Source organism: Anomaloglossus baeobatrachus, chromosome 1 (assembly GCF_048569485.1).
Source record: "Anomaloglossus baeobatrachus isolate aAnoBae1 chromosome 1, aAnoBae1.hap1, whole genome shotgun sequence".
NCBI classification, from domain to species: domain Eukaryota; kingdom Metazoa; phylum Chordata; class Amphibia; order Anura; family Aromobatidae; genus Anomaloglossus; species Anomaloglossus baeobatrachus.
Genome location: NC_134353.1, coordinates 381481366 through 381498865, shown reverse-complemented (window position 1 = coordinate 381498865; position 17500 = coordinate 381481366). Strand labels below are relative to the sequence as shown.

Below are 17500 nucleotides of genomic sequence, written 5' to 3'. Positions count from 1 at the left end.
AAACCTCATTTCAATCCAGAAATATTACTCAGTCCATCAGTTATTAGATATATGAAACTGAAATAGCTGTTGCAAAAACCCAAATTGTTATAAAGAAAAAAGGTTAATATTAATAGGGGTGCCCAAACTTTTTCATATGACTGTACATTTTTAAGAGGTTGGTCTGCACCTCTCACTTTCACAACAATAGGTGAATGGTGCTGATGACAATTCTTCTCTGCATAGTTACTAGAATGCACATTACTCACTTGTCTGTACCAAAATGAGCGTTGCTAGACGGCCTCTTTAAAGGGAATTTGCCAGGATGTTTTTGCTATGTAATCTGAAAACCGCATAATATAGGGCCAAAGAGCCTGATTCCAGGAATTCGCTAACTGCACTGCTTAGTGTGCTTTTGATAGAATAACTGTTTTTCTGTAGACGTAGGAGTGCTCAGAATGCTAAGCTGTGTAGTACCTCACTCCCACCCTCCTGATTGGCAGCTTCCTGTTCATGGTTGGCAAACTGTCAATAAATGGTGGGGGCGAGGTTACAGATTAGCCTTCATATGAAACCTAGTTCCGCAGGGTTCATCTTCTGCTGATAAAACACTTATTGTAGTGAAACTACAGCCCACAGACTAATAAGTGACATATCCCTGGCATTGGGGGTCTCACCAGTTTTATTAGGCTGATAGGTTCCATTTAACACAAATTGAGCAAAGCCCCACCCCTTATCGTCATCCACTGGGTGCAATGCTAAACCAGCACTGTGGCTGCCTTGGCATTTATTTTTTTTAATTGTATGTATTAAAAGTGAGCACCAAAGCCGCCACATGAAAGCAACAGTCACTTCTTTTAACCACTTCACAGCCTTAAAATTTTTATGTGGTTAAAGGACGTTAAAAAACACTACCCATATGCACAGGAATTTTTTTTTACATTGCTGTGCATTCTTTATGGACACAAAGCGGTTACTATATAAATCAGCGCTATCATTCACATCACTGAATCAGTGAGGATGTGAAAAATTTAGATTTAAAAAATAAAACGTTTATGGTGGTGGTGAAGAAAAATTAAAATGTTTTTTTCTAATCTTGGAAAGTCCTTTTAAAAGGAATCTGTCAGCGGGTTTTTGCTACGCTATCTGAAGGCAGCTTGCTGTATGGGTTAATGCAAAGCTTTCAGCAATGCATCTAGAATCTCACTGTGTGCTATTGTTTACCTGCCATGTTTGTTTTAGCTTCAGAGATGATGAATGCCGTTCATCTAGGTCATCTAGTCCGCCACACTCCCTGCTGTGATCAGCAGCTCTGTCTATTGACATTGTATATAGAGATCCTGGGCGGGGACTGCTTCTTCATTTCTACAAATTGCTAAATCGTAAAACTGATAGTCAGAACTGCTGCACCCACTAAACTAAATGGTACATTATTGGATTCAGGGTCTCTTTATCATGCTGCTCTCAAATGAGGTTGCAAAAACCTTCTGATAGAATCCTTTTTATTACCAGCAAAAGCTTGCTTGGTGCCTTAATCTTTCAAAAAAAAAAAGGAGAAATTGCTGGTTGTCATAGAGAAAAATTGTAAAATTCATACAGACCTCTCCAGACAGGGGACATATCACACTCACATTGAACATATGGAATTAATTATATCTGGGGTAGTGAGAGAGCTGACACTTCAGCCGCCATTGAGAGTAGGGCCGCCTGCAGTGACCAGGTAATAACTACAGGAGATCTGGAACCAGACACAAAGGCTAGCATTTGTATATTCAGAGGCAGAGAAGTACACTTCCAAAGGAATTTTTTTTTTCTCTGTTCAAAGGATTGTCTTAGAAGCTCAGGTGCTAGTGGTCAGTGAAGAATATTGGGGCTTGCATCTGTTTGATATTAATGGGAGATATCGTTTCTGTGTCGTAGTGAAGGGACGAACATAACTTATTCATTCATATCAATGTAAGACAAGCCAACGACTTCCAACTTAATATTGGTCAGATAAATGATGTTATCCATGTCATGTTTCATCTGTATAGAAAAGTAAAATAGTGATAGGAAACATGACAATGATATCACCCTCCAAGGAGCTCGAGGGGAAAAGATATCCTGAAATATGTAGATCTAGAACATTCCAAGACTAGCCCCAGTATGAGCTCACCAAGAGGAGCTATGTGGGAATAACCTTGGTCTAATAAAAATCAAGGTTCGGGTTTTTGTAATTTGTCAGTCCTGGAAGGTACAGCTTGCTGTAGAGATTAGGGTGGGCATGGATCATCTCATGGTCTGATACATACAAGTGCATCTCAATAAATTAGAATATCTAAAAGTTAACTTATTTCAGTATTTCAATCCAAAAAGAGAATCAAATATATAGTCATGGCAAGCATTGATCTACTTCAAGTGTTTATTTCTGTTAATGTTGATGATTATGGCTTGCAGCCAATGAAAATACAAACATCAGTATCTCAGAAAATTAGAAAAATTACCTTAACACCTGTAAAGGCTTCCTAAGTGTTTAAAATGGTCCCTTAGTCTGGTTCAGTAGGCTAGACAATCATGGGGAAGACTGCTGATTTGACAGATGTCCAGAAGGAAGTCATTGACACACTCCACAAGGAGGGTAAACCACAAAAGGTCATTGCTAAAGAAGCTGGCTGTTCAGAGTGCTGTGTCCAAGCATATTAATGGAAAGTTGAGTGGAAGGAAAAAGTGTGGTAGAAAATGGTGCACAAGCAACAGGGATAACCGCAGCCTTGATAGGATTGTTAAGAAAAGGCCATTCAAAAATTTGGGGGAGATTTACAAGGAGTAGACTGCTGCTGGAGTCAGTGCTTCAAGAGCCACCACACACAGACGCATCCAAGACATGGGCTACAACTGTCGCATTCCTTGTGTCAAGCCACTCGTGACCAATAGACAAATCCAGAAGAGTCTTACCTGGGCCAAGGAGAAAAAGAATTAGACTCAGTGGTCCAAGGTGGTGGTTTCAGATGAAAGTAAATTTTGCATTTAATTTGCAAATCAAGGTCCCAGAGTCTGGAGGAAGAGTGGAGAGGCCACAATACAAGCTGCTTGAGGTCTAGTGTGAAGTTTCCACAATCAGGGATGGTTTGAGGAGCCATGTCATCTGCTGGTGTAGGTCCACTGAGTTTTATCAAGACCAAAGTCAGTGCAGCCGTCTACAAGAAAATATTAGAGCACTTCATGTTTCCCTCTGCTGACAAGCTTTTTGGAGATAGAAATTTCATTTTCCAGCAGGACATGGCACCTGTCCACACTGTCAAAAGTAATACCTAGTATAATAATCACAGTACCCCAATCCTGGTTAATTTACCCCATCCAGGTAAATGTACCCCTTCCTGGTAAATGTACCCTATCGTGGCATGTTTCCTCCATCCTGGTATGCATGTTTCCTCCATCCTGGCATGCATGTTTCCTCCATCCTGGCATGCATGTTTCCTCCATCCTGGCATGCATGTTTCCTCCATCCTGGCATGCATGTTTCCTCCATCCTGGCATGCATGTTTCCTCCATCCTGGCATGCATGTTTCCTCCATCCTGGCATGCATGTTTCCTCCATCCTGGCATGCATGTTTCCTCCATCCTGGCATGCATGTTTCCTCCATCCTGGCATGCATGTTTCCTCCATCCTGGCATGCATGTTTCCCCCATCCTGGCATGCATGTTTCCCCCATCCTGGCATGCATGTTTCCTCCATCCTGGCATGCATGTTTCCCCCATCCTGGCATGCATGTTTCCCCCATCCTGGCATGCATGTTTCCCCCATCCTGGCATGCATGTTTCCCCCATCCTGGCATGCATGTTTCCCCCATCCTGGCATGCATGTTTCCTCCATCCTGGCATGCATGTTTCCTCCATCCTGGCATGCATGTTTCCCCCATCCTGCCATGCATGTTTCCCCCATCCTGCCATGCATGTTTCCCCCATCCTGGCATGCATGTTTCCCCCATCCTGGCATGCATGTTTCCCCCATCCTGGCATGCATGTTTCCCCCATCCTGCCATGCATGTTTCCCCCATCCTGCCATGCATGTTTCCCCCATCCTGCCATGCATGTTTCCCCCATCCTGCCATGCATGTTTCCCCCATCCTGCCATGCATGTTTCCCCCATCCTGCCATGCATGTTTCCCCCATCCTGGCCTACATGTCATTCCCCCCCCCCCCCCCACGCTGGCATGTGCGTTCCCCCACCCCCACGCTGGCATGTGCGTTCCCCCACCCCCACGCTGCCATGTGTGTTCCCCCTCCCCCACCCCACGTTGCCATGTGCGTTGCCCCACCCCCACGCTGCCATGTGCGTTGCCCCACCCCCACGCTGCCATGTGCGTTGCCCCACCCCCACGCTGCCATGTGCGTTGCCCCTGCCCCACCCCCACGCTGGCGCTGCCGCACACGAGTTTTAAAAAAAAAAAATCAACACACAACTTACCTGCACACGCTCCCCCGCTGCGCGCTGCTGGGTCCTCAGTTCCCACGTGGCCAGCAGACGGCGCTGGCGCTGCTCTCTGACGCTCCTCCGTCTCCTAGGCAACCCACTGCAGCCTGGGGGAGGAGGAGTGTCAGAGCGGAGGAGAAATGTCTCCTCCGCTCCAACACAGATTTGATCTGCCGGCGCGACTGCACTAGCAGATCAAAACTGCAGCATCGGGCGACAGCACGTGTGCCACCAGAATGGGCTCAGCGTGCCCCTGGTGGCACGCGTGCCATAGGTTCGCCATCACTGCCATAGAGAATCAAGAGGAAGATGAAAGACACCAGACCCAACAGTGCAGATGAGCTGAAGGCTGCTATCAAAGCTTCCATATCACCTCAGCAGTGCCACAGGCTGATCACCTCCATGCCACGCGGCATTGATGCCGTAATTCATGCATAAGGAGCCCCAACCAAGTATTAAGTGCATTTACTGTACACATTTCAGTAGGCGCCAACATTTCTGAGTGTAAAATAATTTTTTCAGTTGGTCTTATATAATACTCTATTTTTCTGAGATAATGACTTTTGGGTTTTCATTGGCTGTATGCCATAATCATCAACATTAACAGAAATCAACGCTAGAAATAGATCCCTCTGTGTGTAATGACTCTATATAATATGTTTCCCTTTATGTATTGAATTACTAAAATTCATTTTTTATGGCATTTTAATTTGAGTGCACTTGTAGTTTGCTTAAGAATTTCTTACCTGCATTTGCAACATAAGATAGCTCTGACTGACTGTTACCCTGTTTATGTCCAGACTGACAAGTCACACGTAGTGCAGTCACCATTGGGAAACACATTCAAAATCCTTAAAAATGGAGAATCCTATCACAGCTCTGATCATAGTTCCCATCACGGACATGGACTGTAAGTGGTTGACTAGTTGAGTCTGATCCAGGAGAGTACTCTCTCCATCCAGAGACCTACTTGTGCTTCCCAGACTAGACCTGACGACAGCCAGGTAAACTCCTTCCATCATGTCACTGGTTCTTGTTTTCCGTGTTGAATCTTAAGGGTGGAAACACATCTATGCGTGTAAAATCGGTCCGACTGGGCTGAAAAAAAACTCTGCTGATTTTAGTTCATGTTAGGACCGATTTCAACGCAACTGCGATCCTTTTTGCTCGCATGTGCGACGCGTGTGTGTCGCGTTTGCGATGCTAGTTTCCTGCAACATCTTAATTAGCTAAAAGAGATTACACATGTCATTTAATTAACCTTTGGAAATGTGCTGTCACAATCATCTGTTGAATAATGAATGAGCAAAGTTACTGCCACACTCGCAAATAGGAACGCTGGTGCGCGTGTGTGATCCTTCTTTAAACACGCTTCCATAGGAAATCATTGAGAAAAATGGTTCGAGAAACTCGCAAAAAAGCAGCATGCTGCGATTTTTTTTTCTCAGTCCGATTTGGACTGAGAAAAAAAATCGCAGATGCGAGCTGAATCATTCACTAACGTGTCCGATTCCAATGCGAGTTTTTCTCGCATTGCTCTACTGCGAGAAACTCGCAAGTGAGAAGCAGCCCTAAGGGGGCTTTACACGCTACGATATCGTTAATGTTTTATCGTCGGGGTCACGTCGTTAGTGACGCACATCCGGCGTTATTAACGATATCGCAGCGTGTGACACTTATGTGCGACCTAAAACGATCGCAAAAGCGGCCAAAATCGTTTGCCGCGGAGAGGTCGTCCTAAAACAAAAAAAAGTTTACCTCTCATTAGCGATGTTGCTCCTCGTTCCTATGGCAGCACACATCGATGTGTGTGACACCGCAGGAGCGAGGAACATCTCCTTACTTGCCTCCACCGCCAATGTGGAAGGAATGAGGTGAGCAGGATGTTACGTCCCGCTCATCTCCACCCCTCCACTTCTATTGGACGTCTGGCGTCGTTGTGACGCCGCACAACCCGGCCCCTTAGAAAGGAGGCGGATTGCCGGCCAGAGCGACGTCGCAGGGCAGGTAAGTCCGTGTGACTGGGGTGCGCGATTTTGTGCGTGACGGGCAGCGATATTCCCGTGTCGCACAAACGATGGGGGCGGGTACGCACGCTAGTGATATCGGCACCGATATCGCAGAGTGTAAAGCCCGCTTTAGCATCACTGTAGCCTGCTGTTTACTGCATTTTTCTTTTCGGACACTGGATACTCAAGCTGGCCAAAACAGAAGGGCTTCTCTTAACCGATAACTCCCAAATTGCCCTCCTAAGTGTGGTATCGGCAGACACCCCATGACGCCTGCCCACGTGGGCTCGTTTCTCCAAAAATCTGTTTTCACACTGGTGTTTAGAACCAATACATTTAGCGGCATGACTGCTGAAGTTATTGACCATGACTAAAGCCAATGCAATTGGTGCTAGCTCAGTTCCTGGCAATCTCTGAGAACTTTACCCCCCTTAAGCATGTATGGGCAGAAGAGAGACATAATAAATGTGGTTCTCAATAGAGAACAGTCAGCACTTAAAGGGTTTTCCCACAAACAAAGCTAATATTAAGGTATTTTAATTCTTAGATATTCATGGAATAATAATAGGTTCCACAATTGAATGTGACAATAGTTCTGCTCCTTACATTTTGGTCTTCAAATCATATGTGACTCCAAATCATCTTTTACTTTCAATGTCCCAATTGGAGGCAGGAAGTGTTTTTCTGGTGACATTAGAAAAAAGTATGTTTTGGAATAGTAAGGATCCAGGCATGTGCCGCTACATCCTTTTATAGACGCTGTTCAAAGGGAATCTGTCAGCAGGTTTTTGCTACCCCAGAGCAGCAGCATAATGTGGAGGAAGAGCCATATGTCACTTACTGAGTGCCACAGTTTAATCTGTTCCACATTTACCAATTCTCTGAATTCTGATCTCTGTATAACCCCCCTGTGTATACTGTGCATAGGCAGGGTTATACAGAACGTATGAGTATGCAAGACTACCTGGAAGCATGGGGTCATCTTGTGATATCAAAACTACACTAAGCAGCTCAGTCAGGGACACATCACTAGAATCAGGATCTCTGTATCCCTGCATTATGCTGTTCTCAAATGGGGGAGCAAAAATCTGGTGACAGATTCCCTATGATGGAATAAACTGCATAAAAAACCTTTAGAAACTGCATGAGGCACCCTATTCCCCTGTGGAAACTATGCTTCTTGAAGAAACACTTTTCTGTACTGTCTGTTTCGTTAGTTTCTATAAACCTGATTCTTACTGAATGCATTAGAAACCAGTTTGTTTCTGTATAAAACTACTATACAGCAGCCTATGGACACACTTTTCTAAATATGGCCATGTTAAGGCCAAGAGTATTTGCTATTAGTGTCCATAGATGGAATGAGAATTACATACGTTTTTGTATCATGGATGTTTTATTCCTAGACTGAATTATAGATGATTCCAATAACATATTTACCTATTACTCATTGTCCTGCTATATTTTGTTACAGAATTGGCATATGAGTATTGGAGTAGATGAGGAAAGCAGATATTTCTCTTGCTCGATATGGCGGTAAAGTATATTTTATTCCAGCCCTCAGCTATGTTTTTGTTGTTTTTCTGCTAGTGATTTTTTATTTTTTCTCTTATTTTGGTAGGCCGCTTGGAACATCCTATTTGTATTTCACAAAGTTCAAAGTTGAAATCTCTGGAGGGATTATAGAATATTTTGAAGCTTATGTAAGTATAATATGAATTAAAACTGTTGAAAATATTAATATATTGAGGCATGATGAAACAACATATTAAAGGGAAGGTATCGTAAAAAAAAAAAAAAATAATTGAAGAAATGTAAAGTAATAATGTGTTAATGTTTTGTTTAAATATTATTTGTTTTTAATTGAGCAAAATATAACAAAAATTAAAAAGTTTGATATTTTCCACTGTTAAACACTAGGGGGAGCAGCTACTGAAATCTACAGAAATCCCACTGTAGAAAAAGCTCACATTACAGCTGCAGTAAAGTGGGCGGAGTCTGGTCTCCTGTGTGTGATGTCACAGCTCACCCTCCCAATCTGAGTGTTTTCAACAGATAAGAGAGACATGTCTAAAGTTTCACCAAAGACAGCAGGAGTATCACATAGGATAGGATTAGATACATGGCTCAGCAGACAGTATCACATAGGATAGGATTAGATACATGGCTCAGCAGACAGTATCACACAGGAGAGGATTAGATACACAGCCCTGCAGACAGTATCACACAGGATAGGATTAGATACACGGCTCAGCAGACAGTATCACACAGGACAGGATTAGATACACAGCTCAGCATACAGTATCACACAGGATAGGATTAGATACACAGCTCAGCATACAGTATCACACAGGAGAGGATTAAATGCACAGCTCAGCATACAGTATCACACAGGAGAGGATTAGATACACTGCTCAGCAGACAGTATCACACAGGAGAGGATTAGATACACAGCTCAGCAGACACACGCAGCGGCGGGCTAAGCGGGGGCTGGGTAGAGCGGAGGGAGGGGGTGTCATTGGAGACTAACGGCGGGGGGGAGGGGCGGCGGTAGCGGGGGCAGAGCAGAGGCAGGGAGAGTGGAGGGGAGGGGGTGTCATCAGAGACTGTGCTGGGGGGAGGGGAGTGGAGGTGGCCCGTACTCACACATCCCGGCGGTTGACAGGGGTATAGTGGAGCAAACAGCATGCGCTGTGAGCTTCACAATGATGGCGCTGCTCTCCTCCCTCTGCTGTGATCTGTTCAGCCCAGGGGGCGCGTCCAGGTCACAGCAGACGCCCACTGTAACGTTGATGGGGTCGGATCACGACCACTGTTCTCTATGCACAGGGGCTGCCATAAAGGCGTGAGTAACTGTTGTTACACACACAGCAAATCCATGGCAGCTCCCAGTGCCTCCAGTAAAATTAGAATTAAATAAAAACTAAATAAGCAGCGATTTTCATTTTGTATTAAAAATACTTGATTTCACAATCACTATTTTTAATACAAAAATAAAAAACGCGATACCTTACCTTTCTTTGTCACTCCATTGGGAGACCCAGACAATTGGGGTGTATAGCTTCTGCCTCCGGAGGCCACACAAAGTATTACACTTTAAAAAGTGTAACCCCTCCCCTCTGCCTATACACCCTCCCGTGCATCACGGGCTCCTCAGTTTTATGCCTGGCGACAGCCCCACGGGTCTTCACCAAGATCATGGCATCCGTGGTGGCGGTCCTACACTCTCAGGGCCACTCGGTGATCCCTTACTTAGACGATCTCCTAGTCAAGGCACCCTCCCGGGTGGCATGTCAACACAGCCTGACCATTGCTCTGGAGACTCTCCAGAGGTTCGGGTGGATCATCAATTTCCCAAAGTCAAAATTGACACCGACCCAATCACTGACTTACCTCGGGATGGAGTTTCATACTCTCTCAGCGATAGTGAAGCTTCCGCTGGACAAACAGCGTTCGCTACAGACAGGGGTGCACTCTCTCCTTCGGACCCAGTCACACCCCTTGAGGCGCCTCATGCACTTCCTAGGGAAGATGGTGGCAGCAATGGAGGCAGTTCCCTTTGCGCAGTTTCATCTGCGTCCACTTCAATGGGACATTCTCCGCAAATGGGACAGGAGGTCGACGTCCCTAGACAGGAACGTGTCTCTTTCACTGGCAGCCAAAACCTCTCTTCAGTGGTGGCTTCTTCCCACTTCCTTGTCGAAGGGAAAATCATTCCTGCCCCCATCCTGGGCTGTGGTCACGACGGACGCGAGTCTGTCAGGGTGGGGAGCGGTCTTCCTCCACCACAGGGCTCAGGGAACCTGGACTCCGACAGAGTCCTCCCTTCAGATCAATGTTCTGGAGATAAGGGCAGTGTATCTAGCCCTAAAGGCGTTCCATCGGTGGCTGGAGGGCAGACAGATCCGCATACAGTCGGACAACGCCACGGCGGTCGCGTACATCAACCACCAGGGCGGCACACGCAGTCGTCAGGCCTTCCAAGAAGTTCGGCGGATTCTGCTGTGGGCGGAAGCCACAGCCTCCACCATCTCCGCAGTTCACATCCCGGGCGTAGAAAACTGGGAAGCAGACTTTCTCAGTCGCCAGGGCATGGACGCAGGGGAATGGTCTCTTCACCCGGACGTGTTTCAAGAGATCTGTTGCTGCTGGGGAACGCCGGACGTCGACCTCATGGCGTCTCGGCACAACAACAAAGTCCCGGCATTCATGGCACGGTCTCAAGATCACAGAGCTCTGGCGGCGGACGCATTAGTTCAGGATTGGTCGCAGTTTCGACTGCCTTATGTATTTCCTCCTCTGGCACTGCTGCCCAGAGTGTTGCGCAAGATCAGGTCCGACTGCCGTCACGCCATCCTCGTCGCTCCAGACTGGGCGAGGAGGTCGTGGTACCCGGATCTGTGGCACCTCACGGTGGGTCAACCGTGGGCACTCCCAGACCGACCAGACTTGCTGTCTCAAGGGCCATTTTTCCATCTGAATTCTGCGGCCCTCAACCTGACTGTGTGGCCATTGAGTCTTGGCTCCTAGCGTCCTCAGGGTTATCTCAAAATGTCATTGCCACTATGAGACAAGCCAGGAAACCAACGTCCGCCAAGATCTATCACAGGGCTTGGAGGACCTTCTTATCCTGGTGCTCTGATCGGGGTTTTACCCCCTGGCCGTTTGCCTTACCCACTTTTCTTTCTTTCCTTCAATCCGGAATGGATAAGGGTTTGTCTCTCGGCTCTCTCAAGGGACAAGTATCGGCGCTTTCCGTGTTTTTTCAAAAGCGTCTAGCCAGGCTTCCGCAGGTCCGCACGTTCCTGCAGGGAGTTTGCCACATAGTCCCACCTTACAAGCGTCCGCTGGAACCCTGGGATCTTAACAGGGTGCTAACGGCTCTTCAGAAACCACCTTTCGAGCCGATGCGGGATGTCTCTCTTTCACGCCTTTCGCAGAAGGTGGCCTTCCTAGTGGCAGTCACATCACTTCGGAGAGTGTCTGAGCTAGCAGCGCTGTCATGCAAAGCCCCCTTCCTGGTGTTTCACCAGGATAAGGTGGTTCTGCGTCCGGTCCCGGAATTTCTCCCTAAGGTGGTATCCCCTTTTCATCTCAATCAGGATATCTCCTTACCTTCCTTTTGCCCTCATCCAGTTCACCAATGTGAAAAGGATTTGCACTTGTTAGATCTCGTGAGAGCACTCCGGTTCTACATTTCTCGCACGGCGCCCCTGCGCCGTTCGGATGCGCTCTTTGTCCTTGTCGCTGGCCAGCGTAAGGGGTCACAGGCTTCCAAGTCAACCTTGGCTCGGTGGATCAAGGAACCGATTCTTGAAGCCTACCGTTCTTCTGGGCTTCCGATTCCTTCAGGGCTGAAGGCCCATTCTACCAGAGCCGTGGGTGCATCCTGGGCATTGCGGCACCAGGCTACGGCTTAGCAGGTGTGTCAGGCGGCTACCTGGTCGAGTCTGCACACTTTCACGAAACACTATCAGGTGCATGCCTATGCTTCGGCAGATGCCAGCCTAGGTAGGCGAGTCCTTCAGGCGGCGGTCGCCCACCTGTAAGAGGGGGCCGTTTTTCGGCTTTTTATCGAGGTATTCTTTTACCCACCCAGGGACTGCTTTTGGACGTCCCAATTGTCTGGGTCTCCCAATGGAGCGACAAAGAAGAAGGGAATTTTGTTTACTTACCGTAAATTCCTTTTCTTCTAGCTCCTATTGGGAGACCCAGCACCCGCCCCTGTTCCCTTCGGGCTGTTGTTCTTTTGTGTACACATGTTGTTCATGTTGAATTGTTCTTTTGGTTCATGGTTTCAGTTCTCCGAACATCCTTCGGATTGAATTTACCTTAGACCAATTTATAAGTTTCCTCCTTCCTGCTTTTGCACCAAAACTGAGGAGCCCGTGATGCACGGGAGGGTGTATAGGCAGAGGGGAGGGGTTACACTTTTTAAAGTGTAATACTTTGTGTGGCCTCCGGAGGCAGAAGCTATACACCCCAATTGTCTGGGTCTCCCAATAGGAGCTAGAAGAAAAGGAATTTACGGTAAGTAAACAAAATTCCCTTCTTTTAAGGCTTTGTAAGGACATATATTTTAGGAAATACTTCCATCATATGTTATGGACAGTATTCAGTATTCGAATACATGAATGTAACCAAAATTAGCAGGACTGACTTAAAATGGTGCTTGGATTTGTGTACCGCACCCATTGTCTACAAAAAAAGGCGTTTTTTTCAACTCTGACACTGTGATGCCAGGCAGAGTTGTACTGAAAAGGAAGTAGAAATCCAGCAACCGACCTCCTAAAAATTCAAAAACTTTATTTTCCAATAGTTAAAAATATTACCAAAACCAGATAGCCACAGGTATCAAAAACACGCGTTTTGGATATTAATCCTTTGTCATTGTTTCTAACAGCAACTCGTGCTACATGGTGTTATACATTTTTTCCCATAGCTCATGTGTGAAAAATACACCAATGAGAGAAAACCATGGAACAATCATGAAACATATGGGCAATACATTACACAGAAGAAAACAAAAATAAGAAAATTAAAGCAGAATAAAATTGTATAAACAATAATATATATATATATATATATATATATATATATATATATATATATATATATATAAAAAAGGAAAATTATTCATTATAGTGAAACAACAAGTCTTGTTTAATGTTCAGACCTTGCGGACTTCTACTCTGCAATATGAACATCCACCAAGCCTCACGATTCAAAAGTTTCCTCTTCTGGTCACCACCTCGCAAAGAGGAAAAACTTTTTCTATGCCGATAACCGCAAAGGGACTAACATCACCCTGATGAAGAGTAGAAAAATGTTTAGAAGCTGCGGAGCATTTAACAATCAATCTATTGTGGGCATCTGAGAGGTGTCTCTGTATGTGGTTCTTAAGTGGGCAGCTTGTACAGCCTATACAGTGTGTCCACCCATATCCTGTCCACAGCCATTAACTTGAGAACGGCGGCAGCTATAGGAATAGAAGTGGTGTCTAGGTATAGTAAAGTAGCCATGCGCTAAGCAATGAAACCACCTATAGCGCCACCTGGTGGAAAACAACGGAGTTAGCATTTTTATCTCAAACTGAATGAGAGAGAGAAAAAAAGTGAATTACAAAGTTGTAGGGCATCATCAATTCAATACGAATCGACACCTTGCATACAGAAATGCTATGATTAGAACGTGTAAAACTCACAAGGCTGTAGACGTGAAGCGATACCTCATGGAGACCTTCCTACAAGTCATTGGGTATGGTGGCTGCGTGGAGTGGCCTCCATGCTCACCTGACTTGACCCCATTGGACTTCTTTCTGTGAAGTCACATCAAACAGCAGGTGTATGCGACCCCTCCACCAACATTGCAGGACCTACAACGACGTATCACAGATGCTTTTGCAGACGTGTCACCTACCATATTGCACAACGTGCAGCAAGATACAGTATGCTGTCCAGAGTCCAGATGTGCATTGCAGCCGACGGTGGCCACTTTGAGCATCAAAGTTACATGAGCGCCATATGCGTGACCAGCATTAAATGTTTTGGGGGGGTCATAGGTTTCATATCATAGCATTTCTGTATGTAAGGTGTTGATTCGTATTGAATTGATGATCCCTACAATTTCACTTTTTTTCTCGATCTCACTCAGTTTTCGAGATTAAAATGCTAACTCCGTTGTTTTCCACCAGGTGGAGCTAAAGGTGGTTTAATTGCGTAGCGCATGGCTACTTTACTACACCTAGACACCACTTCTATGCCTATAGCTGCAGCCGTTCTCAAGTTAATGGCGGTGGACACACTGTATACTGGAGGTTACAACGTTTGCATGTAATAATGTAAACTATAAACGTAGTGTTGGAATTAATATAGTTATTTTTTATTTGATTATTTTCTTTGAGCAACCGCTGAGGAAAAGATTTTCCTAGTTGTTGCATAATTACAACACATGCAAACTGTGTGACCACATTTAAAAAAGCCGCTGAATCTAGCCAGGTCCCAGCATGAGGTGAATTAGTACGAAAAAGGCTTTGGGAAAGAAAATCACCCAAAGTAGGGGCCTTCTTTGCAACAAATCTGATATTCTGGGAGTGAATAGATTTTAATTTAGGGTCCTGATATAAAATGGGGAAGTTTTTTTTATGAGGTTTTTTATTAATGTCAATTGAGCACTATATGCCGTAGTGAAAGACAAACAACCATTGTTGGTATTCGAGTCAGCACATTTTTCTGGTTTCTCTTTCAAAATATCAGATCTATTCATTTTTTTTAAACCCTTTCTGTAGCTTTCTTTTTCGCTCCTAATTGGGAGACCCAGACAGTGGTGTATAGCTACTGCCTCTGGAGGCCGCACAAAGAACTACACTTAAAAGTGTAAGGCCCCTCCCCTTCTGGCTATACACCCTCCCGTAGGAGTACGGATTCCTCAGTTTTAGCTTTGTGCGCAGGAGGTCAGACACGCACGCATAGCTCCATTGTTTTTAGTCAGCAGCAGCTGCTGACTATGTCGGATGGAAGAAAAGAGGGCCCATACAGGGCTCCCAGCATGCTCCCTTCTCACCCCACTGTATGTCGGAGGTGTTTGTAAGGTTGAGGTACCCATTGCGGGTACGGCGGCAGGAGCCCACATGCTGATTCCTTCCCCATCCCTTTTTACAGGGCTCTGGGTGAAGTGGGATTTACTGGTCTCCAGGCACTGAGACCGTGCTCCATCTACAGCCCCTGGAGAAGATGCTGGATGGAGCGGAGTACATCAGGGACATGGCCCTGCTTCCTCAAGGTACTCTGTGTCCCCGTGCATTTGGCGCTCACACCGCAGCATGCTGGGTGTTGTAGTGCGCCGGGGGACATCAGCGCTACGGCGCTTGTGCCATGGCCTCATTCAGCTTCGCTGAAGCAGGCACACTTCTGGGAATCGGTCGCGCCGGCCGCTGGGACTGCGGCGCGGCTGGCACTTGTGGTGCGCCGGGGACTTCAGCGCGGCCCGCGCTTTTACGGCGGCCGCGCTGATAACTCGAGTCCCCGGCTTTTGCGGCCTGCTTCCGTTCGTTCCCGCCCCCAGACCTGCCAGTCAGGAGAGGGGCGGGACGCTGGCCACTTCTGGGAATCGGTCACGCCGGCCGCTGGGACTGCGGCGCGGCTGGCACTTGTGGTGCGCCGGGGACTTCAGCGCGGCCCGCGCTTTTACGGCGGCCGCGCTGATAACTCGAGTCCCCGGCTTTTGCGGCCTGCTTCCGTTCGTTCCCGCCCCCAGACCTGCCAGTCAGGAGAGGGGCGGGACGCTGGCCAGTGCATCAGCGCCGAGGGCTGGAGTCGTTTTTACATACTCCAGCCCTCACAATCGGCACAGAGGGGACACTGTTTCCCGCAAGCTCCGGGACGGGCATATACACCTCAGGGTGAAGACTCTGACTCGGACGATGGCCCCGGGCAGCCTAAGCGGGCTCGCTATGACGGGCCTTCACATTCATCTCAATGGTCAGGGTCCCAGCGAGATGAATCTATGGGTGATGAGGCGGACGTAACTGATCAGGATCCTGGGACCGCTCTCAATCTAGATACACCAGATGGTGACGCCATAGTTAATGATCTTATATTTAACATCAATAAGATGTTAAATATTTCCCCACCAGCTCCTCTTGTAGAGGAGTCAGCTTCGCAGCACGAGAGAATCCATTTCAGATACCCTAAGCGTACATTAAGCACTTTTCTGGACCACGCTGACTTTAGAGACGCAATCCAGAAACCCCACGCTTATCCTGAAAGGCGTTTTCCTAAACGGCTTAAAGATACACGCTACCCTTTTCCCCCTGAGGTGGTCAAGGGTTGGACCCAGTGTCCAAAAGTGGATCCTCCAATTTCCAGGCTTGCAGCTAGATCCTTGGTTGCAGTTGAAGATGGAGCGGCACTTAAAGATGCCACTGACAGGCAGATGGAGCTCTGGCTGAAATCCATCTATGAAGCGATTGGAGCGTCATTAGCGCCTTCTTTTGCGGCCGTATGGGCACTCCAAGCTATCTCAGCCGGGCTTGCGCGAGTCGACTCAGTCACACGTGCATTTGCCCCGCAGGTAGCACCATTGACCTCGCAAATGGCGGCATTCGCGTCGTACGCGATTAATGCTGTTCTTGACGCTACAAGCCGCACGGCAGTGGCGTCAGCCAACTCCGTTGTTTTGCGTAGGGCCCTGTGGTTGAGACATTGGAAAGCAGATTCTCATTCCAAGAAGTGCTTAACCAATTTGCCTTTTTCTCGTGACCGATTGTTTGGAGAGCGTTTGGATGAAATCATCAAACACTCCAAGGGTAAGGACTCATCCTTACCGCAACACAGACAAAACAAACCCCAACAGAGGAAGGGTCAGTCTGGTTATCGGTCCTTTCGAGGACCGGGCAGGTCCCAATTCGCCTCGTCAAAAAAGACTCAAAAAGACCAGAGACGCTCAGATTCTTCGAGGTCTCAGTCACGCCCAAAAAGGACAGCCGGAGGAACCGTTGCCAAGACGGCGTCCTCCTGACTTGCGGTCTCCGATTCCCACACCCGCGGTCGGTGGGAGGCTTTCCCACTTTGGCGACATTTGGCTGTCACGCGTCAAAGACCGTTGGGTGAGGGATATTCTGTCTCACGGGTACAGGATAGAGTTCAGTTCTCGTCCGCCAACTCGTTTCTTCAGAACTTCTCCACCACCAGACCGAGCCGATGCTCTGTTGCAGGCGGTGGCCGCTCTAAAGGCGGAAGGAGTGGTGACCTCCGTCCCTCTTCAGGAACAAGGTCACGGTTTTTACTCCAATCTGTTTGTGGTCCCAAAAAAAGGACGGATCGTATCGACCCGTCCTGGATCTAAAGTTGCTCAACAGACACGTAAAAGTCAGGAGGTTCCGGATGGAATCCCTACGCTCCGTCATAGCCTCAATGTCTCAAGGAGATTTTCTAGCATCAATAGATATCAAAGATGCGTATCTCCACGTGCCGATTGCACCAGAGCATCAGCGTTTCCTACGCTTCGTCATACACGACGAACACCTACAGTTCGTAGCGTTACCTTTCGGTCTGGCAAC

At 47.0% G+C, this 17500-nt stretch overlaps 1 protein-coding gene across 1 annotated transcript in view; it reads left to right on the top strand.

Annotated features, from left to right (window-relative positions):
• MYDGF (myeloid derived growth factor) overlaps positions 1 to 17500 on the top strand; it is a 49287-nt gene that overhangs the window by 14848 nt on the left and 16939 nt on the right. Inside the window, exons 3-4 of the mRNA XM_075337824.1 lie at positions 7916 to 7977; positions 8063 to 8144. Of these exons, the coding sequence (XP_075193939.1) occupies positions 7916 to 7977; positions 8063 to 8144 (144 nt within the window). The remainder of the gene's footprint in view (positions 1 to 7915; positions 7978 to 8062; positions 8145 to 17500) is intronic.